Below are 27740 nucleotides of genomic sequence, written 5' to 3' on the forward strand. Positions count from 1 at the left end.
TCTGTTGCTTTGAAGCTGAAGACCTTTGTTTATATATCACTGATACTCAGTGGACATATGTTCACAGGTACCTTTTATGTTCAGAATTTAAAAATATTTATTTATTCCTGTTTCTCAGTATATACTGCACCTAAACATTGTTCTGGCTGTATTATTGACTATGAATAAAATGATATGAAAAATCATGAGAATTCCTGAACAAAGAGAAACAGAATTCATCATAAATATTTTAGATATATTTAGTCAACCAGAACATGAGTCCTATTCAGGTTTCCATTTACACATCTTTTTTTTTTAATACTCGTTGTAAAACTTTTCATGTTGTCTTGTTATAGAGGAATACCTTACTGCTTTGCAGCTGGCAGCAGTATTGCTTTTCAATATTTTTCACAGTGCTACTTGATCTTTCAAAGAGTTTACCAATAAGAACATTGGAAAGATCTATTGGTTTCAGGAAGCATAATTGAAACTGCTCTTTTTTTTTTTTTTTTCCAGATCACTTCATATACTTCATTATGCACAACAAAATACAACAAAAAATTGAAGAATATATTTGTTATTCAAATGCTAAAATTTGTTCTCTAGTGCATAAACATTGGTCCTACTGATTTTTATTTTAAAAGAACTGCATCTTATTTCTTAATAGTCTATTTTTATGGAAAAAAAATGTTTATAGGAATTAACACTTCTGAAACTCATATCAGACTAAATATGAAAGTCCCATTTTATTTTTTTGGGGGAATATACTTTTTGTTTTTTAAAGAAAAGATTCAGTTCAAAGCCTTGATGTCAGAAATTTCCAGCTACATTCCTGATGCTAGGTATGCTGCACTATACTCCTTTGTGATTTTACAATGAGTTTATTGGGTAGTGTGAAACTTGATGCATTTCCCTGTGTGCTGCCAGGCAGTTAGAGTGTGCACACAGCCATTCCCCACCTCAGGTAAGGAGAGGTGACATCTAAACCACAAGTTCATCACTTACAGCCACACTGGTATCGTTTTTCTTTTGACCTCTCAACTCAATTGAGACTCCTCCTGTATGTGATAATACTCCTCACTGGTTCTTTCAACAGGATCCTCTATATTCAAACTCCCAAAATAATATATTGAAGACACTTAAGCTGCTGTATGCTTTCATTGGAACAGACCTACGTGTTCAAAAATAATTAGTGTAGGGAGAAGGATGGATTGATAAACAGCATTATCAGTCCAGCAATATATCTTAGGCTAAACATCCCTAAATTAAATTTATTTTCCTTGCATGTTTTTCTCTTACTTGTTTTTAACTGGCACAAGCACCTTTTGATACTGGTGAAGGTAAATTTTAATATAACTTATTGACTATCTGAAAACTGGACACTTGCCCAGGAATTGACTCTACTATGTCACCATGCACTGCATTTACCCATTTTGAGACATAACCTTCCTAATCAAATGACACACAAAATAATGAAGAAAAATTACCCTAGTCACTGCTATTTCAGAAGTACTAGAAAGTGAAATTCTGAGCTTGCTTGCAGTTAGTTCCTGTATTGGAGCTCTGTGTCTTGAACAGATTGATGTAATTAAGTAGATCCATGATAACTCTTTTGTTTGCACCTTTATATCCTGTCTAAGGATGCCACAACTAACAAGACATTAGTTTTCTTTGTGAAACTGAGAAAATAATGTCTTAGGCTCTTTCCTTGGGGTCTCAAGGCACCAAAGGCATTTTCCCTCCTTGCAAGTTCTCAGTATCCTTCCTAAAAGCATCTGCCACAAAACCAAATCATCCCAAGCTAGTCTGCTGCAGTTTGGGTGCTGGATGCCTGCAGAGGTAGATGCCTGCAGAGCTGGATGCTCAGAGATATGTTTTAAGGAAGGTCTAGAAATACATGGGTCACCCCCTCCTGTGAGACCAAGGGATCCCGCAGGGTCCTCAGACCTTCCCAAAACTAACTGCTCACATCTTTGATGTAACCCAGCACAACAGTGGGAGCAAAGGGTGCTAGATGGCTGGAGGCCAACAAGCCATTGCAGGGGAAGGAGGAACAAAGGAGGCATTCAAGATAAAGAATTTTTGGAACATTTGGAACCCATAAAATAGTAATAGGAATTTCTGATTTTCACATATACATGATTTTTTTTTCCTAGAAGTGTCTAAGTCTTGTTTACAAATTAGACAGAATAGTCTGATTTGCACAACTGAGGTAACAAGATAATATTAATCCAAAACGTTCACTTCCAACATATTTTTAAGTGAAAATGGAAAAATAAATATAATTCTTCCAGCTTTGCGCATAAAATTTAAACGAATTTAAATTGATTTTTCCCTCATCCTAATGCACATGTTCTCATCTCAGTGACAGGCCAAATATTCTTTGTTCAGCGAACCTTTAGCTTTTGAGTCTTTGTTGGTCTAACCTTTCTACTCGACCTGTAAAGAGAATAGGAATCCCAATTTGTGGGGCATGCCAGAACTCTGAAACAAATGCGGTTGCCATTTGCCAAGGAGTTTCGGGGCAGCACAGGGTGGGCAGTGGGATGGGTCCTGCCCACCCACTCCAGCCCGAGGAGAGGCAGCAGTGACAGCAAGCAGTGGTGGTGAAGGTGGGGATGCAGCTCCTTTCCTCACCGCACCATGTTTATTCCAAGTTTATATTCACACACGAACAAGGCATGAAACATGTGGCACAAGGAGCCTCAAGTCTGATTTTTCTCCCTGTCCAGCGATAAGTTATATTCATCTCTTTCTTTTATAGTATTTTGTTTCTGAACAAATTTTAAACAAAAGTTTAAAATAGTAAACAAATAATAGTCCTTCATCTTCAGAAACACATTTTTTCTGGTTTTGCTTTAGGTATAAACATTAGTATTCTCCCATGAATGCAGCTCCTTTCAGTCATACATTTAAAACATGATGGCTATTTTGCTAACTCCAAGAAATATCTAAGAGTATGTCCCACTTCTTACAGACAAGCAATGAACAAACTCACAGTGAGTGACAGCCCTGGAATCATCCACAGATCTCGCATACCTAACACCTGTAATAAACTGCCTCAATAGTATGAAAAGTTAAGTCTTCTTTCTTCAAATTACTTTTGTATCTGAATGACACTGTCAAGTATTCATACACACTTTGAATAACACTGAGGTAAAAGCACATTTCCAAGTCATACCTGATTCTAAATTTAGCCTTTCTAAAAACTACTTTTTTTTTTCTTTACAAAAGCTAAAAAGGACAGATATATTTACATAAAATGAATAAAAAGTAAACAAATACTATATAAATGTTCTTATATGCTTTTCAGTACTCTGGATTTCAATGCACTAGTTCAAGAAGAATTTAAAGAGATAAGTAAAGGAAGACTATAACGAAGAGAGGGTTTATTTACATTTCTGTGGGAAGAGAAATGAAAATAACATTAAGAAATACTAGAAATGTTAAGTTTTTAAAATGTAATTTAAATAATCAACAATAGTATTTATAGCATAGAATAGGCAAGACTTATCTTTATATTTATGGATTCCTTTATGAATCACTTTAAGTATATTCATGTAAATATATTCCTTTGTGGCTTGTGGTAGAAATAATGATACCATTTGTACACAAATAAATAAAAACACAAATGTTATTCCCTTGACAAACTGCACCGTATTACTATATATTATTCTCACACAGAACATAAAGGCATATAGAAAGAGTCTGAATGCAATCAGAAGAGGTATTGTAAAACATATTTTTGACATCTTCTAGCCCAACCTACACCTAAATGAGAGATTGGTGCCTCTTATGAATTAAACATAATTCTTGATTTATGTTCCGTAACCCTTGTATCAAAAACCATAGTTCCAGAGCAATGTCACTGTGAATTCATTTAATGATATTGATGGTGCAGCTAACACAGAGAATACAAAGTAACAAGCAGTGCAGAGCACGGCTTTATAAATCACTCCTACAAAGAACTAGGCAATAAATAACAAGCCATTAATTCCCTCTAAATTATGCTAAAATACTTAAAATACTTGTGTAGCAAATTATAAATGCCTGCTATTTCTGGTAAAAATGTGAGACTTCAAGAAATTTTATCAAATCACATTGCACATATCAAACTTTAGAGTAACTAGTTTTGTGTGAGAACTTATTTCTTTAAAACAAGACACAATTTGTGTCTGGAAGAAGAAAATATTGCAGTTATGCCATCCTTGACACCAGATCCTTTCGAGTACCCTGATTCTGAATTACACCTCTGCTTCTACAAGTCAGTGCTGTGACGGTGCAGGCATCTCCCCGAATGCCTGGTGGTGCTGGTGCAGCACCTGCATGCAATGAGCCAGGTCCTGAGTGCTTGCACCTTGAGTTACCAGCACGTGGTCTCAGGAGAAGAGCTCATCTGTTGGTTACCAGCTATGCTGGTACTCACACTGCGCATGGTGTGGCTGGCTACTTGTACAGTACAGTCCTGTGCAATGTGATTTAAAATAGCAGAATCTGGTCTCATGGAGATTTGGAAACATTCTCCTGTGAGAAGACTAAAATTGGAGTGCAATGGAGAATTAATTTACAATTTAATTTACAAAAACATCTGGCGTTAAAGGTAGTCAAGAGATGTTAAAGGTGAGAGAATTTGACAGGAAAACCAGATAATCTGTTTTTTTAAGGTCAAATCTTCAATATTTAGGATAATTTAGTTTCAAGTGTTGGTTTTTCTGTAATGTTGTATTGTTCTGTAATGTGTTGGTTTTTCTGTAAAGTGTTGGTTTTTCTGTAATCAATAAAACCACCCCAACTGTACTTATCAGTCCTAACTTCTTGAATCCTGAAATTTAATCCAATTTCATATCGTCTACAATTTGTGAGTTATCAACTGTAGAGCTGGATTATGACCCTATTGTGCAGGCCACGACTGGTATGATGGATGCAATGACCACAAAAGAAGTTTTTTGCTTTCCCAGGAACTTTGGGACCCCAGTCCCGACCTATGACCCCAACAGGGAACCCCTTACGTAAAGCTGTTCACAAATATCTCAGCCTCCTTGTTGGATCTGCTAATAGCTTCAGAGGACCCAATCAGAGGGAAGTAATTGTGCTCAAAAGGGCAAGATTACAAGCCCAAGAAATCTGGTTAATGTACCATGCACCCAACCATGCCTGTTGGTGCTCCAATACAGCTCTTTCATGATACTTAGCCTAGTTTGTCAAAAAGGAAAAAAATAGCAGTCTGATAATTTGTGTGCTATTGCACGCAGGAAGGCTGTTTTATTCCTTTGTAACTCTATTAAGTCCAAGGAAAAATTCCACTCTTAAAATCTCAGTGAGAAAGCTGAGGGCTAAGGCTGAGTGCAGGAGATGACCACTGTCCCCATTTCATACACATTAAGGTAAAACCTTTTCATGAGCACTTTTTACCTTGATTAACAAACAGTGCTTAACAAGGCAATAAAATTGGTGGAACTGCTAGAACATGATATGTATGACGTCTGGGTTTGGGCTTCCCCAAGCTGTTCTGGCTCCTCCACCACTGTCCCTTTCCACAATCCACCAGTGATCTCCAGAACAGTACCTTGTAATCTGTTGCTTTGATAATGGAGATTTGAGGACTGCCACAGGCATAGAAACACCAGTAAAACTAATAAAAATTGCTCTGGAAGAGTAATGAAGTAGTCACTCAGTAATTTCTACTTTTTTTTTTTTTTTTTCAAAATTTCTGTAGGCAGGATGCTCACTTTCTGTAGAAACTCTCCCAAGGCCTGGCTAAGCCTGTGCCCCCATTAGCTTCACCATCTCACCACAAGATCACTGTCTTTTTTTATTTCCCAGGTTGTTTTTTCTGTTCCCACACATTTTTGTATTTCCCAAAACAATCCTAAGAATTTGCCAGTGGGAAACACAGAAAACAGCTCTTTCTAACTATCCCATCTGGAATTATATCTCCCAATTTAACTTTTCCTTTGAAAAGAAACCACTTAGTCTAACATTGTTTTAACTATGTTTTTAGAATAAAAGGGTAATTATACTCTACATATATCAGCCTCGATGCTAAAATTTAGCTTCATCTATGTGTAACTGTAGCAGTCACTGGGAGACCACAGATATGCTAGTCACTGTAGGTCTTCCCCCCCTGCCCCCCTTTTTTTTGTTTGTTTGTTTGTTTTATTATTTTTACAACCTCCAACAGCCCTTTACGTACTAACAGCTGTATTAAAGAGCTCTTGCTCTTTAATTGTTCCAGTAGTTGCATGAGCAGATTGAGGTCAGCATAATGCCCTCAAAATTCCTAGTGGCAAACCGCTGGTGTTACATACATTGAATCTGAGATGGCCATAGCCCAGACTTTTCCACATTAAAAATCCTGAGTCTGACCCAGTTATCCAGCTCTGGCACAGGTTATCTCTACAACGGTCCCAAAGACACACAGCAGCAGAATCTAATCGCATATACTGCAAGTATTAGATACAGGCAAAGTACTGGAATTTCAGTCTGTAGAGACCTGGTTCAGCTCTAAAATTCATCTAAATAAAACTTTAAAATATAGTGATAAATACAGACTGTTTATATGAACAATGACAGTAAAAATCATTACTGCTTTTCCTAGCTACTATCTTAACTACATTTCCTAACTCTAACAAAACCCTAAAATAAAGTACTGCTAGCACCAAAGTTACACTTCTCACATTTTGCCTTAGTAGACCAGCAATCACTCTATAGCTGAAGACAGCTATTCTTAGTTTGGTGCTATTTTGGTAACGATACTGCTGATTTAACTTCACCCGTACAGACTCTCTGAATGCACAACTTCCCATATGTGCAGCAGGCAGCCAGCTTTCAGCTGGTGCACTCTCTGTCGGGTGCTGCCCAGCCACGGCTGGAAGTGCTCTCAGCCTTTGACAAGTGCTTAGTGAAAGAAATTTTGTAGGAATGCACAAGCATGAAAATTATTATTGCATTCTCGGTGATCTTGGAGGTCTCTTCCAACCCAGACGATTCTGTGATTCTGTGATTACTTGTTGTCATGCTAATTTTGTTAAGGGTCTGTCAGAGTTTCATTATAAACCATATTTTCAAGGGGTTCATAAATCAGCCATGAAATGTATTCTGTGCTCAAACTTCTCACACAGAGTACATCCTAAAAACATTATTATTTTACCAATTTGGGGAAAAAAAAAAAAAAAGAAAAAAAAAGAAAGAAACAAGGTCTATTAAAAATCTATTTATTAACTTTTCAAATATAATCTGAAAGTTTAAAGTTATTGGTAAAGTCCTCCTAAACAGAGTAATGCAAAGGTTCCAGCACAGGCAAATGCTGAGCTTCACTTGCACTCTGATTTTGTTACTATATCTGAAAATCTAATGATGCTCATGACAGCTTCATAAAATTGTTTTAACACTTCTGTTTCCACTGGGGTTTCTACCCCTCAGGTGTTAGATGTGTTCAATGTTCCTCAACCCACGAGCTACTCACCAAAGCCTCTGGGCAGCTGAAAGCCCCACGATACATGCCACATCCCTTGGAGGTCTGGGGCATGCACAGTTCCAGGACCAGCTCCCAGGTACAAAGGATCATCATCCAAGGGTGTTAGCTACTGTATCCAGGCTTTGACCTCAAAAGCTTCCCTTCTGCCCAGCTGGGTATTAACATTACCAGTCACATTCTGCAGCAGAAAAACTCTGCTGCCAAAAATGGGACAAAACCCCAGGTCTGAAATCCAGCTTAACCACCTGTAAGACAGGTACATCAAGAGCCATGAGTTGCAGATGCAAATAAATTACTTTTACCAAACTAAACCACTGCAAGTAAAATTCCCTTTATGACAAATGTAAGTCATCTTTAACCAATTACACAACATCTGTCAGTCTCAGAAATATTTGTTCTGGTTATGTATATATATATAAATATAACTTTTAATTCTTCTCTTAATCCACTGAGACTTGTAGAAAAAACTACTCCAGAACTCCAAACATAGTCACAAACAGTAGTCCTATCTACTGGTTAGAACCATGGTGGGATACAAACAAACCATGGAAATATCCTTACAAATATAAGTAAACATTCCTGACATATCTTAAATAGTAGTAAGAGATCTTTTTGTCATTCGTATTTCATTTGGCTAAAACATGCTAACAATTTGTACCCATAAAGTGTCTTCCTGAGATGCTTAGTTTGTGCATCATAACAAAGCATTAAAAGATCAACCCTTAAAAGCTTAACAATAAAAAAGGCCAAGTGCAACCTATATGTACTGAAACTAATGATTATTATGACAATCTACTTATCCACCACATCAGTCTGGCAATTTAGTGCATGAACTCCTGGAGTCTTAGTGCCTTAAGGTTGTGCCATATGGCACTGCAAAGTTAGATTTAAATTTGGCTTCAATATCCCAATGGCCATCCCTTTAAAGGCACAAATAAACGTACTAACAGATACATGAGGACTGAATTAATTTTCAGAAAATTAACATTGACTTGCACTTTTTTTGAAGCACGACTTATTCTTGGGGACCACTGCCGTAAGAAATAAAGCCAACATTCCCTGTCCATCAGCGTGGTCAACAGCTTACAGTGCTAAATTAGTGGTTCCCAGAAAGAGGTCCTTCATATTGCTTTGGAAGGGAGGAAAGGGAACTGGGTCACCATTTCCTCCTTTCCCATGGCAATCTGAGCTGCAGGTCCCTGCTGATGGAGGAGACAGGGGCTGCCTCCTGTCCAGATGGGCAGAGAAGGGCAGGAGCATGGCTCCATCAGACTCTATCCCTCCCATTGGTGACCATCACAGCTGAGCTAACATGGCAGGAGAGAGACATGAGCTACAGCCAACAACAACCTTCTCCAGTTTGCTTCTTTGCAAATTTGCAATGCAGACAGCTTGAAAAAACTTATTGGTCAAAGCCACTGGGGGGCACAACACCATTCTCTGAAGCAAATGATGTTTTCTTCATGTTAAGTAACAACATGAAGTCCAGCCTCTTGGGACCTTTTTTGTAAGAAGGTCACTCCAAAATAGATTCCTTAAAGCAAAACAAAAATTTACACACAGATCATTGGAACGATGACCTAATTGCCCATGCTATTTAAAACCCAAAGCTCTGGCTAAAAACATCAGAAACCCACAAAATAGTGCCAACTCCGGGAGCGAAGGGACACTAGCTCCACAGCCAGGCACTTCATCCAGAGGAAAGGTCAGCGCTCCAAGGCAAGCAGGGAAATACCCAAACAGATTCACGGCTGCTGGCAAGGAATAGTCTCAAGGCTGAAATGTTTGTCCTTACGAACATGGCAGCTGAAATTTCAAATGACATTCAGCATGACTTGAGTGCTGCAAGGGGATCTGGTGGTATGTAGGGCACATGAGAGCAGCTGAGGGAGCCCAGCTCCAGCTGCACCAATGTGCCTTACCTGAGAGTTTCCTGGGCACAGGGTCTCAGGCACAACCAGTTTCCACAGCCCAACTAAGGCAGAGGGTCTGTCCCAAGCTCCCAGAAGGGCCTCTGGTGTCTGACCAGCCACACTCCTGCACATCTGCCTCTCACCAATGTCCCAGTGTCCAGCTTCCAGCATAGTGGCCTTGGTCTGTTCAGTAAACCATGACTGTTAGTGACCCTTTCCTCCGTCTCTTCAATAACAGACCAAAAGGCAAAGAAATGAGCCTGGAAATGGTCGATACTGACTCAGTTCCCACCCAGGTCCAAGGATCTCCCTTCACAGAGCAGGATTTTCCCACTCACCCAAGCTAATCGGGTGCTAATGTCCCTTCCATTAAACCCAAGAACCAGGCAGCTTCTTGCAGTCAGAGGAGGAAGTCAGAAAAGAAACCTAACAGATAGACAAAGGATCTGAGATTTAATCCTTAATCCCTCCATAGGACTGGAGTCCACATGTCCCTGCACAGGTGCTGTTGCAGCCTGCAGACTTCAGGATGTCACACTGTGTCACGCAGCAGAGAGCTGGGCTCCAGCTCCTCCTAGCCCAGGATGGCTCCACCAAAAGCCAAGCTTGAGTGATTCATCTTGCTCCACATCTTATCTCAGTCCTTTGCCATGTGAGGTACTGAGTGCACCCACAACCCAGACAGAATACATGCTGCCACTTCCAAGCCCAAATTCAGTCCTGCAGATCCAGATCAGGTATCCCCAAACCTAACTCACCAGCGTGTCATGCTGTGATCAGGTTTACAAGCTCAGGCTAAGTGACAGCAGGGACTCAGCTTGGGGCAGGTATTCCCCAGGCACCCAAAATCATGTTGGAAACCACGAGGAAGAGTCGACAGTCTTATTTCTAGGAGGAGAGGAGCCCCTCTTGGGGCTGGAAGCTGCATGATTAGCTAAATTCTTCCATTTTCAAGGGTATGGAATCTCCGTATTGCCTCGGATAGTGAAGTACTGACTATGTGATATCCTTTTCAGAGTTGTTTTTGCTTCACTAAAGAGAGTTACTCTAAAATTAGCAAATTGAAAAGCCTTAATGTTCATTGATGTTATTTGTAGAGGATTGAGCATTGCTTTCCTTCCACTGTTTTAAGAGAATGAACCTTTCTAACTGTACATATCAAAGTACTCCCAAATGCTATCAGATATGGCCCTCTGATTAAAATGCACTTCAAATATGTATTTCTTAACTTTAATGTCTTCTGGAGATGTCAGTTTCCCTTATAATTTTGGCAGTCTGACAGATTTGAGGGAAGTTTCCCAGTACCTCACATGCTGTCACAGCATCTTCAAAATGTCTTTAGAGCTCTTCCATTATATTTTGTGTAAAGAAAAACTTTTAACTCATCATTGCAGCAGCTGCTAATGAAGACCTGCAGGCTTTTATTTATTTATTTTTTTAAATTGATATAGAGAGAATGACAAATATTTTAAATAGCCATTAAACAGCACTAAGTCAATAGTGTTTTACACAATTTCTATAGAAACATACAGCACATCCACTTTAATATCAAGGGAGTTAATTTTAATCAATGATACCAAAGTGAAAAGCAAATGAATTCTTAATAGCAAGAAACTTTACAAAAATAGGAGCTAACACAAAACCTCCTTGCTGCATTTTTCATGTTATATTATTGGGAACTACTACTATCTTGAAAAAATTGAAAGGAAAGCATGAGTACTTTAAAGACTTATGGACCGATTTACAACACATAATAGGATTAGGAAAGAAGGGTGAGATTGTTTAATGTTCATGTTATTCCATGTTATTGTAAATTTATTTTAACAAGTGTTAAATTAATTCAAAAGTTATCATCATAGAATTCAGGGTTATTTTTTAACCACTGAATACAAGACTGGAGACATTATGGGTGTCCTTGTCTCACTTTTACAACCTTTTTTGTTTGACTTGTAGGTTTTAATGTGCATCATAACACCTCTCATCTAGCAGTAAGAAATTCTCTGGGGAACACTTGCAGAAAATAGGACATTGAGTCCATAATTAAAGTAATCTCTTCCCAGGCAGATGCTTCAGTTGGCTCTGTTATCACATATTACAAAAGGCATCTTGAGGCCTATAAAATGTGCAGCAAATGGCTTTGGAGATGAGAAACAGCAATTTTTCATCTAATTTTGATCCATAGACATGTAAGTACTGTATTGCCACTTTTTGGTATGGAGCCAAATAACTATTGTGGTTGTTCAAATAAGCTTGGCAGTAACCAAAATTAAAGAGTACTCCAGCTTTTATCCTCAGTCAGGAAAGCCTTTTTCTAACCATCTTTGCACTTAGCAAATAAGCATGCCATCTCAAATGTGCGTGTTAATGCCTACATCTGGATTTAGAAGAAAGGCTTTATGCAGATTAACGCACCATACACATTCTTTCTATATATGCTTGTTAAAATTGTCGTTCAAATTATGGCCCTAACATCTTCACTGTTTTGCAAAGCAGTCTGTGATATTGATTGGAAATGTTTCTACTGTTTATCTTTTGTATTTTAGGACATTTAGGACATAGCTCTTTGAATGTACAAGTAGGTTCTGCAAAGTAATTTGTTCATATCAGTTATAATCCTTTGCATAAACACTAATGCTGATAGGAGCTGCGTGAGCTTTTTCAAGCATGTTTTTGGTCACTGACTGCAACTGATGTGTCATATGTGAGCAAGATTTGACCTCAATCTAGTGAATTATTTGAAAAAAAGAGATTGACTTTCTTCCATTATTCATTTCTTCAGACTTGCGATTTTAAACTCTTCCCTGCTTGGGTGGGAAATCACAGAGATTGATAGAGAGTTGCTTACTGTTTTTTCACAGAAAATGTCTCAAGTAAATGTACATCTTAGGCTAAACAGCTTATATTGAGCTAAGAGGGTTATTAAGAAGGGTGCAGGATAAAATGTTACATTTCTATTAAGAACCAAGCCATTCGAGAGGATAAAGGAAAACAATGCCTTGTTAGAAAAACACTTTCATAAAGCTATGGTGGTATTATATTTGTACAATACCTGTTACGAGAACAGCCATTAGGCAGCAAGTGACATCTAAAATGCTTCAATTATTTCCTCCTAAAATAAAATTTATTTTTATTTGAATTAGTGCAGCATCTCCAAGCCTTCTCCCAGGTGATTGCTCTTCTGTGTCACAATAGAATGGAACACAGCTCTCGCTGTGAGCTGCTACCATGATGACCTTGTATGATGACATCCTTATGACCTCCACCACTGCAACATCATTATGTCATCATTACGAGAGCAGGTGCCTTGCTGGATACCTGCCTGAGACTTCTGCCCCTGCAATTGAGCTGCTGCCCTCCAGGAAATGTTGAGCAGCTGATGTGCCAAATTTACCTCAGCCAAAATCTCTTGTTGTGGTGCTCATATGGAAATGGATGCACCATTTATTAATTCTGATAGTTAATGTTGTGCACCTCTCTTGAAGATAATTTTTTGTACTTTCACACTGGTCTGAAATTTTCAAAATGTTGTTGTACAGGTTAGCAATAAACACCCTTTAAAATCTAATGGCTCTCTCATCACACAAGATGGATCTGTGTGGGCTACTACTACCTAAAGAGACCGTGCGGTCATGGTGAAGGAGGGAGGGTGGTCACATAGAGTTGGCTGTATGTATCTGAAGATGCTGGTGATGGTGCCACCATTTATCAAGGGCATTGCCAAAAAGGGTATATTTCAGGCCATAAGAGAAAAGGAGACAAGACGGATATGCTGCAAGGGATTCAGGAGTGAGAGACTCCAAGTTTTTCAGAGGACAAGTGGTGCAAGAAAGTGGAGAAAAAGGGAGAGAGCTAACTATCAAAAGATTATTTTTCAAACTTCTTTAATGTAAAGAACGGAAGAAAAATGAAGCAAGGGAATAAGTATTTATTATTTCATTTATCTCTTAATATTTTCTCTTTTACGTACCAAATAATGATAGTGTTAAAAACTTCTGCAAGCCTTGGAGTTCTCTTGACCTCAAGAGTCTTTAGCTCCAGAAGACAGTTCATATAGACCACAATATGATCATATACAGACCACTGCTTAAAAGCGATGTTTGTAAAAAAAATGGTAATCTGAATGGCATCAAAAAATTAACTCTCATTTCTGAGTACTGTTAAAAAAAAAAAAAGACAGATACCATCAAAATTTTCCTAGGGCAGTTCCATCCTGGTGACATTTGTATAATGTAGACATTGAGGTTATAACAGAATTATATTTTATAATTTATTCTATGATAGTTTATATATAATACTATTCTATAACAATTTATAATTTATAATTATAAACAAGGAATTATATTTCATTCTATAACTTTAGATAAGTATTATCTAATTATTAATAACAGATGAGTTTCTCAAACTGAGATGAGATGGACACACCCTATTGTTAAGTACAGTTTAAAAAATTATTATGAAGGATTGTCAAAATAAATATGACAGAGTGCAGTCTGTCAGGTAATTTGAGGTCATGGTCATTTTAAATACTCAAACCCAAATTTTCCCAGCATATGAGCACCAGAATTTGATACAATATTTTTGATATCTTCAATTATAAGTTTTGTTTTGTTTTTTAAAAAAAAACTTCTGTTACATTTAGATGTGAGAAGAATGTCTTACCATAGAAAAAGGCAGAAAGAAAATTTTTTTTCTTGTCATATTGGGTTATAGTTAACTTCCCTCAAAGTTTTCACATTTCAAATATATGTGTATCTTCATATATATATGTATATATATATATAAGGTCTTGCTGAATATTACTGCACTGCTACATAGTATTTTGTAAGTTACCCTGTTAGAGTTCATCAAAAGAAACATGGAGAGAAAAGTCAAGCTTGTGTGAGCTGAGAATAAGGGCAGAGCATCCTTATACGTTCTCTGCTGTGTACACAAACAAAGCCTAATTTCAACAAGTAATCTGAAGACATGAATTAAACAAAAAATACAAAAAATATCGTCCGTGGTTTTGCTGACAGCCTGTACATGCACGATTGCTCTGCTGGATCAAGGCCAGTGCTCAACATCCTGCAGTATTGAGTTCTTCACAAAATTATTTAGTAATAGTCCCTTGCAAGAAGTCGAGTGCTTCCCAAAGAATTATAAAGACAATGCCCTTATCTCAAACTCATTTATGCACTGGACAGTTCTTGTATTATCCACTCAAGAGACAGCACTGAAATTATCAGACTCAGTCAACCAGGGGGACATTCCAGAGCTACAAAGGTCTTCCACATGGACAAAATGTCTGGTTGTACAGGCTTGTCAGCAGTACTGAAATTTAGCTTTCCAAAAAAACCCAAAAAACAAACAAAAAAACAAACAAACAAAAAAAACATCTCTGCCCTTGGCTGTATTAGGGATTTTATATACTATTAGTTTACCCCTAAAGAATGGTTCTATGTGTGTTAACAGCTCATTCTTCACATAGCCAACATTTCCAGAAGAATTCATAAAAAATATTTCATGCTGATTTCATTAAACATACTTCTGCAATCTCATTTTAGAAGGTTTGTTATCAATCTATTATTAGCAGTCAAAAGATGTTTCACTCAATTCATCTGCTACAGAGGAAAGCCTACCAGTAGAGGCAAACTGTTGGAGTGTGTGTAATACATTTTATATTCCAGTCATGTTTTCAAAATTAAAGCATCTTGGGAAAAAGGGAAGACAAAGCATCTCTTTGAATGAAACAAAGATTTATGTTCTTGATGAACTAAAATATGCTCTGAAAAATAACCCTGAGGTTAAATTTCAGAGAGAGCAAAACAAAGTTCAAGAGAGAATGCTAAACACAATTACTGATAACTGTACTGTGGATTGTGAGTTGATGGTCTCATGCACAAAAATAATGGGTACATTGCACAGAAAGAGAAAAAAGTAAAATCTAATCTCTGCTTCTAGAATTGCCAAATGAATATTTGTAAGAAGGGAAGAAATTCTCATAGTGATTGTTTTATTATTTAGATAATAGCAGTAGAAAATGAATTTCATTTTCTTTCATGCAGGAGGTGCCAGAGTCCTATATGGAACCATGCCAAAATCTTAACAGAGTAGCCAAAGGCTATATTGAGCTGCCTTCTGCTATCATACATTACAAGTATGTGATATATTAAATTTGTATCATACAAATAAAAGAAACCATCCTAATATTGTATCATCTTGCAGTTTCTGTTCTGGCACTACACAATGTTGATGAAAGTAGCATTTTATGCTTTTTGCTCATCTTTTGAACTGAGTCCAACTAACTTATCAATAGAATTTTCATGTGCTTTTCTTTTTAATACATGTTCACATACCCATTCTTCCTGTCTTTGTTGGTTCTGTTTCTCTTGCACCTACACAGCATGAGGAGCCTAAAATAGCAAATGGCCATTTATCTACAAGCTTGGAGAAAATGTTAAACATTGAACATCTCTCTCATTTTCATGGGCTTTTAGTAGTATTACCAGCTACCTGAGGGGACATTGGACAATAAAATTTACTTCCAAGGGAAAAGAAAACAATTGCAAGATTTTATGAACTTTACAAGGTTGTCTTTTTTTATTCATACTCTTCAGCAGTTTTCAACTGTTGAGCAACCAACTTGTTAGAGATATCTTGACATGTACCAAAATACTGACTGTTGAGGATGATGAAGACAAAGAATTCATTTTTCATGATGTGGCAGGGGGTGCTTATGCTTAGGCAGCTGAGTCTGTGTTGGTGGGATACAGATCCAGCCTGAAAAACTTAGGTACCTGTAGAAAGGTGAACATGGGAATTAGGTAGCTAGTGATCCATTAAAGTCAATAGAGACCTAGGACTTGATTCAGCCACTTAAACATGTCTGAAATAATTCGAGATGTCCTAAGGAAACTATTAGAGCTAGAGAGACCTTCTAGACCTGCAGGTACCTCCCTGTAAATGTAAAATTAGATGTCAGACTGTACATGTCTGTGGTTCTGTAACTGGTCCAATCAAGAGAATTACAGATACATAATTCACTCATAGATACATACCCAGAGATACCTGTGTATGCTATCTAAAGTTGAAAATCCAAAAATCCCTTTGAAGAATTGAAAATCATGCGCAATCAGGTTCCATTGTCCCTCATGGTGTTCCTCCTTTGCTTTGAACACTTTTGAATATTCCCTCATCACAGTACACTAGTGTTAGAGTGTAACAACGTTTCTGAAAATACACAGAATTCCTCCCTGGTCTTCTCTGTTTGCTTTATCACCACATAAAATAGGAAAAAGTGAGACACAACTAATAGACAAGCTACATCTAATTCTGCACAATCGGTTGAGTCTGCGTTCCTTGGGGTCATACTCAGAAGAGCCACAGCAATTCCATATACGGTGTTTGATTTCACTGGAAAATTAACAAACACAGAAGATGAAGGAGGTAATCTGGGCACCACATCAAAATGGGACATGAGCAGAGCCAAGATCTGAATCAAACATTGGCTTGTGATTTTCAGAATGTTACACATAATGCTGATTGACAGTACTACAATGCCTCTTCCCAGGGAAGTGGAAAACCTAGTGAAGGAGCAATTTTTCTTCATAGTTTCACTAAACTGGCACACCAGAAGGAACAATTACTGACTTTTTTTTTCCTTTTTTTTTTTTTTTTTTTTTTTTGCAAGGCGTAAGTTATACGCAATATGGAAAAATAAAATGGCTGCAACACTGGGCTAGTGTTAGATATACCCTTACCATAAAAAATGACTGTCTGTTACCTGATGCCCATACAACCCTTGTCTTAAGCAGAGTTCACACCAATATCAAAAAGATTGGTAATAAATACCCTGCTTCACTCTTACCTTGCAATAAACAGTAGGAAGAGAAAGGTAGCACAGGACTGAAGCAGGGAGCTGATGCTTCACAGAATGCCAGAGCCAAGGCTGTCTATATATTATGGTGTCCATGTGCTTTACAGCACACTCTTTAACTGATTGCAAAGATTACAATTCATAGTGACAAGCAGGATGCTATGAACAACAATTTATTTCTTTGTACTATTCTGGTTCAGAACTTGAGGAATAAAAACCTATATGATCATATAATTGAGAGTTGAGTAACTACGTACAAATACAAGAGACTTAAGGGACCTTAGTTCTAATATTTGCTATCTTCTCTTAGCATTTTTAACACTTGTGTGTATTATTTTTGTATGTAGAGCAAACATAACCATCTACTTAATCTTGAAGTTATACTTCTGCATTTCCTTCCTTTCAGGTTGGGTTGTTGTTTTGTTTTTTAATTGTTTTGTTTTGTTTTTATCAAGTGAAAAAAATAGTAAATACTGTCTTAAATGACAGTTTAGCAAAGTGGTTTACCAGGAGAATGTGGTTCCTTCAGACAATATATCCTTTTCCCACCCTGGTTAGAGGACTAATATAGCAGACCATGTAATCTTCTTGGTTGTTTATACAATATTTCCATAATTCTTATCATGGGTTTTCTATAAATGTTTTAAATAGGTAACCAAGACTCTCAATCACAGTCTTTATGTTCTGCATGATATTTCAAGTTCATATGTTGACACAGTTGCCAGCTCCTAGAAACAGGCTTAAACACATGGGCATGAAAAGACCAGTTTGGGAAAAGAGCACTTAAAATTTCCCAGAAAGGAGTTGTATCATTAGGTGATTATGGGAAAAGACATACTCACACTGAAAAACACACCTCCTTTCTTGCAAGTTTCTTCCAAGTTTCTTTTAATAGCTCAACTGCCTAGCTCAGCACCGACTTTCAAACTTTGTCCAGGAGCTGTGCTGGGAACCAGTTGCTCCTGCTTTAGAAGTGATGTGCCAGCGTCCTGCCTCAGCAACCATAGCTCTCTTACCCTCATCTGCAAACCGATGTAAAAAAAATACTTATTTTCCAAAGTAATTTCTATAGTGACCTATTCTATTTAATATAGTAGTTGGAACTTCTGTAATAAACCATGCTGATGCTCAAAACATAGTATGTTTTTGAAATTTAGGTCAGCTTTATCACTTTTACGAACTAGAAAGTTAAGCCATTTACAAAAGTATGGGCTTAACAACCTAAGATGTAATGCTAAGTATTACCCTGCTTAGCAGCCATTATCATCCCCATGGCAGGCTGAGGTTTAACTAGGTTAGTGTGAGCTTAGAGCAGAAATTACAGTGAAACCTAGCTGAAGGACTGTGAAGATTATGTTTTACAAATTTTCACGCAATCAGAAAAATAATTTATTAGCATGAAGGAGGACCTGCTTTTATTTTTTATTTATTTTTCACTGGTAAGCAGTGATTACAGATTCTGGCAATTTATTTAAGAGGTCTTGGTGTTCAAGGTCTCCTAAGACCTGTTTAAAGGAGTCCTAAATTACTGCTAGGAAAACTGTTCTGCAACAAAAGATGCATTTTAGCTTTCATTTCCTAAGTTCATCTTGAATTATCAGTGCTGAAAAAAATACTAAAGAATTGTACTCAGACATCCTACAGGGGCAGCAGCAGCTTTCTATTTTTCTTTTAGAAGGGTATTTTACAGAAGAATGCTTCCAAGTATTCATACGTTAGCCATAATAAGGTATTTGGACCACCACCAACAATAAAAAAAAGTGAGACTAAGAAGCAATTTGCATGTGATCAAGGTAAAAACAATATCCATTGCCTGATTTTGCACAGAAGCATGTTGGTTCCAGCAGCCTTCCCCCATGGAGCACAGGGCTCTACACCATCCCTTGCCCTGGTGACATCAGGGAGAGGACTTGCTGAGGGACACATTGTGCCAAAGATAAATGCCGGACTCCGTCAGGCACCATTACCATCAGACCTGGCAGTAACACAGAAGTAACTGGACTACATCACACTGCACAGATGAGGAATCTTCCAGGGGGAGGAAAGAAAGCAAGTGCTTTGCTGCAAGCTGCTGTATAAGGAGTGAATCCAGTTTCCTGCAACCTTGCATCTCCCATCTCCACGAATAAGGCCACCTTCCATGCCGGAGCCCCAAGTGCATTCCCAATTCCCACCATCCCAGAGGGATGACAGCTTCACCAGCCCTCCTTCCCCACAGCAGCAACAACACCTTGGGTGTCCAAGGCTGCCTGTGTTAGTAAACGACATGTAGCCAGGAGCCACCCTCCTCAGCCATGTCTTGGGAATGTGTAGTGGGTTGGTAGCTGGTAACTGCCAAATTTAGGCCAGGAAAATTTCCGGCATTTTATAGACAATCATGCTGCAGCAGGCAGGACTGCTGCTGAGAATACCCAAATTTGCTGGTAGAAATTCTCTATCCATTTACTGTTATCAAGAAACTAAGTATATTGATATCCCAACCACTTTGTCACCTTTGTTTAGTTACTGATGGATATAAGAACTATGGAGGGAGCTGGCTGGCAGCATGACCACAGAGATATCATTTCTTAGGGTTTCATTCTATTTCAGGACTGAGCTCTAGATGCACCAAAAAGCATAGATGAAGGAAACAGGATTTTTCCCCATGACATCTACGGGGTTATGACTACCCTGTAGGGATTAAGTTTTTCTTTCATACTGATATGACAAAGTGTAACCTTCAGTTTCTATCAAGTTACTTGAGATTATCACAGAGTGAAGCAATAGAAATCTGTTATATCTGTTTTAACAACTAAATGTGGCCTTGTTATTCCTATTTCCAGGCCTTTTCATTTAGACATGTTAGCAATAAATATGCTCCTAACAGACTGTTGTAAAAAGAAAAGGAGAAATAAGATAGAAATAATAGCCAAGGCTGAATATGAGAAATTACACTTCAATACATTATTCAGAAAACAGAAGGTAGCAAAAAAATCCCAGCTCTACCCTTTCCTCACCTGAAACTCAGTCCTGAAGTGTAGGATACCCATCTGCATTGGAAGTGATAGGAGAGAATGATTTCACTGACATTAACTTATGCATGAATGACCCTAACTTGAGCCCTGAACATTTCAGCTTTTCTGCCTGCATGTCCATGCCCCCAGAGGATGCCAGAGCAGGTCAATAGCAAGTGCACTTAATAAAAGCTGGTTGTGCAGTGGCCTGGGGAGATTCGCATGGTGACCTTTGTCCAATTTCTCCTGAGAAGTGTCCAGGGATAAGTGTCAACATGGCAAAACTTGCACCACCAGTGCTGGCGCTAATTAATAACCTTATTATCTATCCCAAGAGAGGCCAAAGACTAATGAGCTGATCTGAATCACTGACACATTGGCAGCAGCATAGGAAACTCTTACCTCTGTTGTGCTGTTTACAGAGTCCATAAATTATCATTCACAGGTACCTCTGTGAATACTATTATTTATATTAAATTTAAACAAAATATTTAGTTAGCTTCAAGTGTTAAAAAGTCTTTTTAAATTAATTTGCTGCAGAGGAGCAAGTGGCAGAGAACAAGGCAGGGTCAAATCTAAAGTCACGAAGTCAGAGAAATTTATAAGGCAACTGCAGCCAAGTCCTGCAACCAAGTGAATCCTGGAGGAAACACCACCATCAGGGAGGCTAAGCCTTTCCTTTCTTGTCTGAATTCATCCTTCAGGACACCATACTGATATAAACTGCATTGCTTTGCTGACACAAAAGGACAAACGGGTATCATGGAGCACCCCTATGGGTGCCTCTGAGACCAACAGACCCCCAGGCCAGTGGCTCTGGGAGTGGCCTGGTGCCAGGCCAGTTGCCACAGGAGCAGGCTGCTCAGCCCTGCCAGGGCAAGGACAGGAAGATTTGATGTCTCTGCACCCAGACTGCTGGTATACTTATGCTTACATCCACGCTGCAGAGTCAGGGATGAATTCAGATTTCTTCTGTGTGTGTTCTATATACCGCAGCATGACCAAAAACTTTACCAACATGGTACAAAACCCACCACTAATGAGGTGCTAATACACATCATGGATTAAACAAGCAGTTGGATTTCCAAAACAGTTCAGTGCTGACCTAACTCTGTTTCCACTGAGGCCAGTGATGAACCTTCCACTGATTTCAAGATAGGTAAGAAATTACTCCCTCAGAAAATGTCCCTTTAATTTCATTTAAATGCGAATCATCAGTCACAACACTATTTGTACTTCTACAGAGCTATCCATCAGCTCTTCTTCAACAACGACAAACAGAACATGGACAAAAACATCAGTCACAAGAAAATGAATGGCTGTTTACAAACTGACCTCAAAACTTGCAATGGAGGGTCACATAAATAAATACATTCACAGTCACTATGCAAGATAGGACCAACAACTATTTCTTGAATATGCAGGAAAACAAAAACAACAACATAAAAAAAAAGAGAAAGAAAGGGAGTAAGCAAGAGTATGCAGAAAAAATGTACAGCTCATCTCATTTTCCTCAGGCACCTCAAAGAACAAAATTTAGCTGCTACTCTGTGCTCAGCAAAAGAAATTGTATATTCGGAGAGAAATTAAAGGAAGCATAAAATTTACAGAATTTTCACAGGAAAAGAAAAAAAATCATATCTCACAGATTTCTTGAAGGTATGTGCAACTAGTTTGTGAGGGTAACATTTCTGACTGAATTTTTCAAACCAGTGACAGTATTTCCTCAGATATTTCCTCAAATTTGACTTGTGTCAAATAGTGAATGGGAATCTTAAATGCCATAAACAGCTTCTCTGGTATATTGTAAAAGTTAATGAGAAACAAACACATTTTCAAAAGTCTGTTACCACTCATCAAAACTATTTTTCCCCAATTTATCATTAGACATTTAGAAGAAAAAAAAGAGCTAGAAAAGAGCAAGGAAAAAAAAAAAGTCTTGGCACTCTCATTGCAGCTAATATACTGTTACAGAATAGGCAAAACCATGCAATAGGTAGGAAAGGGGAATATCAAGGAAACGGATCAGCTGATCAGCAGGTACTCTATTCACTATCAGCAATGTATATCCTCAGAGAATTAAGTCTCTCACTTCTTACTTTTTACAACATGTTAAACAATAAAACAACTTGCTTATGTGGGACACTTATCTGCAGTGGGACACTTCCCAGTACAGATAGAAAGGAAGGAATACTGACTCAGAGAAAGATTCACTGGGAAACAGAGGGCAGTCACCAAAACACACAGAAGGTGACAAACTCTGAAATGCTGCAACTATTCACTTCTCTAACTAGGAAGCACTCTGTTTTTTTGTCTGCGAATGGGTTAAGTTTGAAATATTTTCTACTTTAAACTCTATTCCAGGTATATTTTTTTATCTCAAATATAATCTACCAAAAATTTTGGGAGAAATAATTAGAAAATACTTTAAGTAAAATATAATTCTACATGAAAATATGTATTCTAATAATTCATAATAAGCTGTGTATTTTTTGGCACTTAATAAGGTACTAAATAATCTTTAAAATGAATTACCAAAAATCAGGATACATACATGAAGTTCACGCAGCCCGTCCCCGCAGGTGGAGCAATCCAAACAAAACTGAGGTTGGTGGTTGGGAGATGGCTTACATGTGACGCAACCACACTGCACATGAACTGATTTCCAAACTGGTGGTCAGACATAATTCCTACAAGAAAGGCACAGGGGAGATAAAAAGTAACATGTGTTAATGGCTCATTGCAAGGTGCTAACAGACAGAGTAGTACATCTACCATGTGTTTCATCATGGCGATATGAAAGGAGAAAAGCCAAGGGAATGCCATGAAGTAGTTAGAATCAATGCCAATGAAAACATTGGGGCTGGCCTTTGCTGGAGCCAAGGCTGACTTTGGCTCCATGTATTTACTACCATTATTCCTCATGAGACCAATACCAGAGGAATTATTTGCATTTTTAAGGGAGGGAGCTGGATCACAGCTGCTGTAAATCAATGTTACTCCACTAACTCATTTACACACATTACAGATCTAAAAGGAAATTAAATCTGAAGGAAAAATCTTATATTTTAATAAGAAAAATGAAGCTAATAGAGAAAGGTGTTATCTTTTAGTAAATAGGCACATGTACTTAAAAAAAAAAAAAGAGAGATAAGCTTTTGTTTCATGAACTCCTCTGATTTGAAATAAAAGCAGCAACCTTCAACAGCTTTACCAGTATGTATTCCTTTGAATTTTTTTTTGAATCAGCCTCTAATATATGGATGAATGTAAATGTCTTCTATTAATCACCCTCTCTGGAATTCACTCCAGTTCATCAGTAGATAAAAGAACTGTATTTTTTCCCACTCACACACACACACACACACACACACAGAATATCTGACATCATTCTTCTCCCCACTTGGAGCCCTTCTGTAGTTTCCTCCAAATCAGTGCAAACTTAGTTGTTTGTTTAACACCCCCAGGCTTAAAGTAAGGCAATCTTACTTTGAGTGGATTACTACACCCTTAATCCTAGCACATTAAACAATAACTGTTGAAACTATTCTTTAGAAGGCACTTAACAAAAGGAAATGCCTTGTTCCCAGTTACTTCAAATATTGAACCTTCAGTTCAGAGAATAGCTACATGGGCTAAAACATTGCTAATAGGATCAGAGGGAAAGCAAATGGTAGCAGGTACCTCCATGCTCAAAAAGGTCACTGTTAGCTGTTATGTGGCTGTGTCTCAGAAAGTTTATGCTGGTTGGTATTTCTTACAGTTCCTTGCTGCAATTCAAAAAACAACAGATAAATAAACCTTATCTCTGCGTCTCAGAATCCTCACCAATTGTTTTTGACAGCAGTTCTTCTGAAATGTGAACCCAACAGTTTCTGTTAAACCCTCACTGACCCAAAGGCTGAAGGATTTTGCAAACAAGAGACTTTCACCACGGAGACGGATGGCTCCTTTCAGCTGCAAACACACTGCTCCTCCTGTTCCTCCCCAGGGACTGCCAAGCCAGCAGAGAGGGGGCTGCCTCGGAAGGAAATCACTGAGCATTTTACAGATCAAAAGCAACATCTGAAATCCCACTCAGGGTCTAGTGAGGACCAAACTATATTAAATTCTAAACTGGTTTCAATTATGGTGGAGAAATGAAGGCACAGTGAGTTTAAGTAATCTGTCCCTGGAACGACAGGAGGCATGGGTGATGGCAGTGATGCCTGTATCTTTTACAAATGACCACAACCCTCTCGTTCACAGTTTTTCAATTAGTTCCCCACTGAAGCATACACATAAAGTCTTCCATCATACAGGTGGTTACACTGCTCAGCTCAAATTCCCAGGCAGTGGAATCACAAAATCATAGAATGGTTTGTATTGGAAGGGACCATAAACAGTCATGGCCATCTCTTGTTAGCCTGTACTGATATTTAAGTTTTCATTTGCTTTCCTTGACTGGTTTGGGGGAGTGGCACTAACATCCTCAAAGAAATCTGCCTGACTGGTGCCCTGGAGTCTATCCAGCAGCTGCATGCAGAGCGAGATTCGTCCAAAATTATGCCCAGAGAAGTCCCTTGCAGGGTGAGTGTTATTTAGGGAACTGCTTTGATTTGCTGAGGGTGCAAGATGGCATCTCTGCTTCTTTTGCAAAGCTGTGGGTCTCATCCCTCTCTCTTTGAAGTTTGGACTAAAACCAGTGACTTCAGTGATGTGGGACTGGCTCTCCAGAACTATGATGTGGGGTACCAGCTCACCCATATCAGCATCACGGCCGCATAACAGGAAACAGAGCAAGCTACAGGCTTTAGCAGGTTAATTAAATAACAGAGGCTGTCAGGGGAGAAACAGGAACAGCCCCTCAGTTTGAAGAAATCCCCCTTACTCCAGAGCCAGACAATAAGAGGCAGGACAAAGACTGCCCTGCCCACATCCCGCAGCCGGGGGACAGGCACAGCAGCTTGGGAAATGTGACCACTTCCCTCCTTGGCAGCAACTTGTGAGTTAATGAATTCCCTAGGTTTCAAGGCAGTAGGCTGCAAAAATGTGTCTAATACATCAAACACATACAACATCTGTGGAGAATTTCTTTTCCCTTTGATTTACAGTTTATAAAAAGAACTTTGCAGCGACTAGAATAAATACTAAACAATGAAAAAAAAACTCATTCAAATTTTTTAGGAAAAAATCTATGAATTGCAGAAAGAATAATCAAAATTCCAGATTTATCATTTTATCACCTTTTTATAATAATACTTTATTAATAATTTATCATGATCATTTTTACAATAAAAACAACCACCCCTCATCTGCTGGACCTTTATGGGGTATGTCAACTCCATTTTGGAGTTCAATATCTTCAGAACATTTCACAAAACTGAAGCACTGAAACTTCACTGAATGACACAGTGATGTTTAAAAAACCTTAGTATAACTTTCTGAGGCTTAAAACTAAAGGATTCATGCTGAAAATGCGAACATAAAAATAATAAAAATGTCAAATATGGAGCAATGTAAATGATACTAAGAACTCATGAAAATAAATAAGAAAAAAATATTTCCCCCTCTTGCTACCAGCCTTCTTTCAGTGCCCTGCTATGGAAAGCAACACTTCTCCTCCATCCCCCTCCAAACAGGCAGGCTGCTTCCCAGACTGAGTGCTTGTTCCGAAATCTAAGGACAAATGTCAAACAAGGTTCTTCTATAAAAAAATAAAGTGAGTACAAGACAAACCTGATTATACAGCAGCTCTCATAACAAAAGTGTGTCTTGTATGTACCTCAGACAGCTTCAAAGGCAGAGCATGCCTTATTAAAATAAGGTATTTGGCTCAGGTCCACATTGTCCTACGGGCAACTCCTGGCATGTTGTGTTGACCAGTGCAACTATACCCATTCAAGTCTAGTGTTATAAAAAAGTAATAAAAGTAAAGTAAAAATAAAAAGTAATAGTCTTAAGGTAACATTTTAAGATCTGTCTTTATAAAACTCAATAAACACTCGTAGAAATAATCAGGTGTTGCCATGTCACTCAATACAGAAATATTCAAAGGCTTGTGACAGTTACACATCCACAGATCTAAAACATACTCCATGCAAAGACACCATTAGCATCTCTCTGAATGCCTTTGCCCTTGTTTTTTTACAATGTGCACTCATCATACTGAGGTGTCTCAGACATTTGCACTCTCCGGCCTCTCCTTCTCCTTTTCAGAGCCTTTAGGAATCCCAGTAAAATCATTCAAACCCCAGACATGCTTTGTACCTGCAAACACTGCTGGGAGAGGAACTAGACATGCTCAGGCCCTCTCAAGATTTAACTCAGCAGCTGTTTTTCATTGCATAAACTTTTTAAAATGTGCTCAGCCCTATTCAATCCATTATTTGTAGTCACTGAATGAAAAGGCTTCTACATGAAGAGGTAGATTTCAAGAGGTAGATTAAATGCAAGAAATCTAGAGATGGACAAAACCTTTTGAATGGAAAATCCTATGTAAAGTAAGATGACAAATATATTGCCTCAATGTTTGTCCGTGAAAAATTATTATATTGCTAATCAGAGTCATTAGTATGGGTGTTGGTGCTAATTCAGGGAACTATTTTGCCTCTTTCATAAATTGGCATACAGGAAGGTGAACGAGATATGAAGATGCTGTTTTAGTGGTCAATAAATGTCTGAGCACAAGGGCAATTCCTCAGCTCTTTACTTCTTTAACCTTTTTGAGTATCTTTCCCAAAAGGGGAGGAAAAGAAGATGGGAACTATTCCCTCAGCTGGACCACTGGAAGTCAAAAGATAATCTTTTCTCCTGGCAAGGCTTGGGAGTCATCCAGTATTGCAGAAAAATACAGTAAAACTCACATCCTTTTTTGCTTTCTAAGTCTGAGAAATGTTAATCTGTAATAGTCCTCACCTACATGTGGTGACTACATAATATTTCTTATTTAGAAAATGGTTCCCTAAACCCAAAATTTATACAAGTAGCTCATCTGCATGTCACGGTCCTTGGCAGATCCTGCATCCATGCTAAGTCTCAATGGACTTTCCAGCACTGAACTGGATAGTAGGTAGCCTACCACTTCTTATTTATTATGTTAATCGCAGATGAGAGTAACAGAGACGATTAATGTGAATGACTACATTTTGGTTTTGCTGCCTCCAAATGGATAATCTGCTACACATTTCCATTTCCAAAATTCTGCGTAAGTGACAGCAAAATGCCAAACATAAAATGTTGATGAAATACTGAGAAAATAAAGCTGTAAGTGCCAAATTACCCCAGGATCTTTCAGTAGCCATTCCTTAATAATAGATAATTTAAGCTAAAAACAGACATCTTTGAGGGAAAACCAAGTGTCTCTCCACATAATCTGGCGAGCAAAAGAATTCTGTGTTGCAGTTGGGCAGGGAGCTCTCAAGACCTGAATTTACAGAAATCCATGTGCAGGCCCCAAAGAAATTTTTAGACTAAAATCTGTGCCCTGAATGTATATAGGCACCAAGTGCATTTTACAGCTGCTGGAGCTGCAGCTGTCAGAC

At 38.2% G+C, this 27740-nt stretch overlaps 1 protein-coding gene across 1 annotated transcript in view; it reads right to left on the reverse strand.

Moving 5' to 3' along the window:
• RELN (reelin) overlaps window positions 1-27740 on the reverse strand; it is a 296816-nt gene that overhangs the window by 193466 nt on the left and 75610 nt on the right. The window contains exon 3 of the mRNA XM_035549571.1: window positions 22772-22907. Coding sequence (XP_035405464.1) covers window positions 22772-22907 — 136 coding nt within the window. The remainder of the gene's footprint in view (window positions 1-22771; window positions 22908-27740) is intronic.

Source organism: Cygnus atratus, chromosome 1 (assembly GCF_013377495.2).
Source record: "Cygnus atratus isolate AKBS03 ecotype Queensland, Australia chromosome 1, CAtr_DNAZoo_HiC_assembly, whole genome shotgun sequence".
NCBI lineage: Eukaryota > Metazoa > Chordata > Aves > Anseriformes > Anatidae > Cygnus > Cygnus atratus.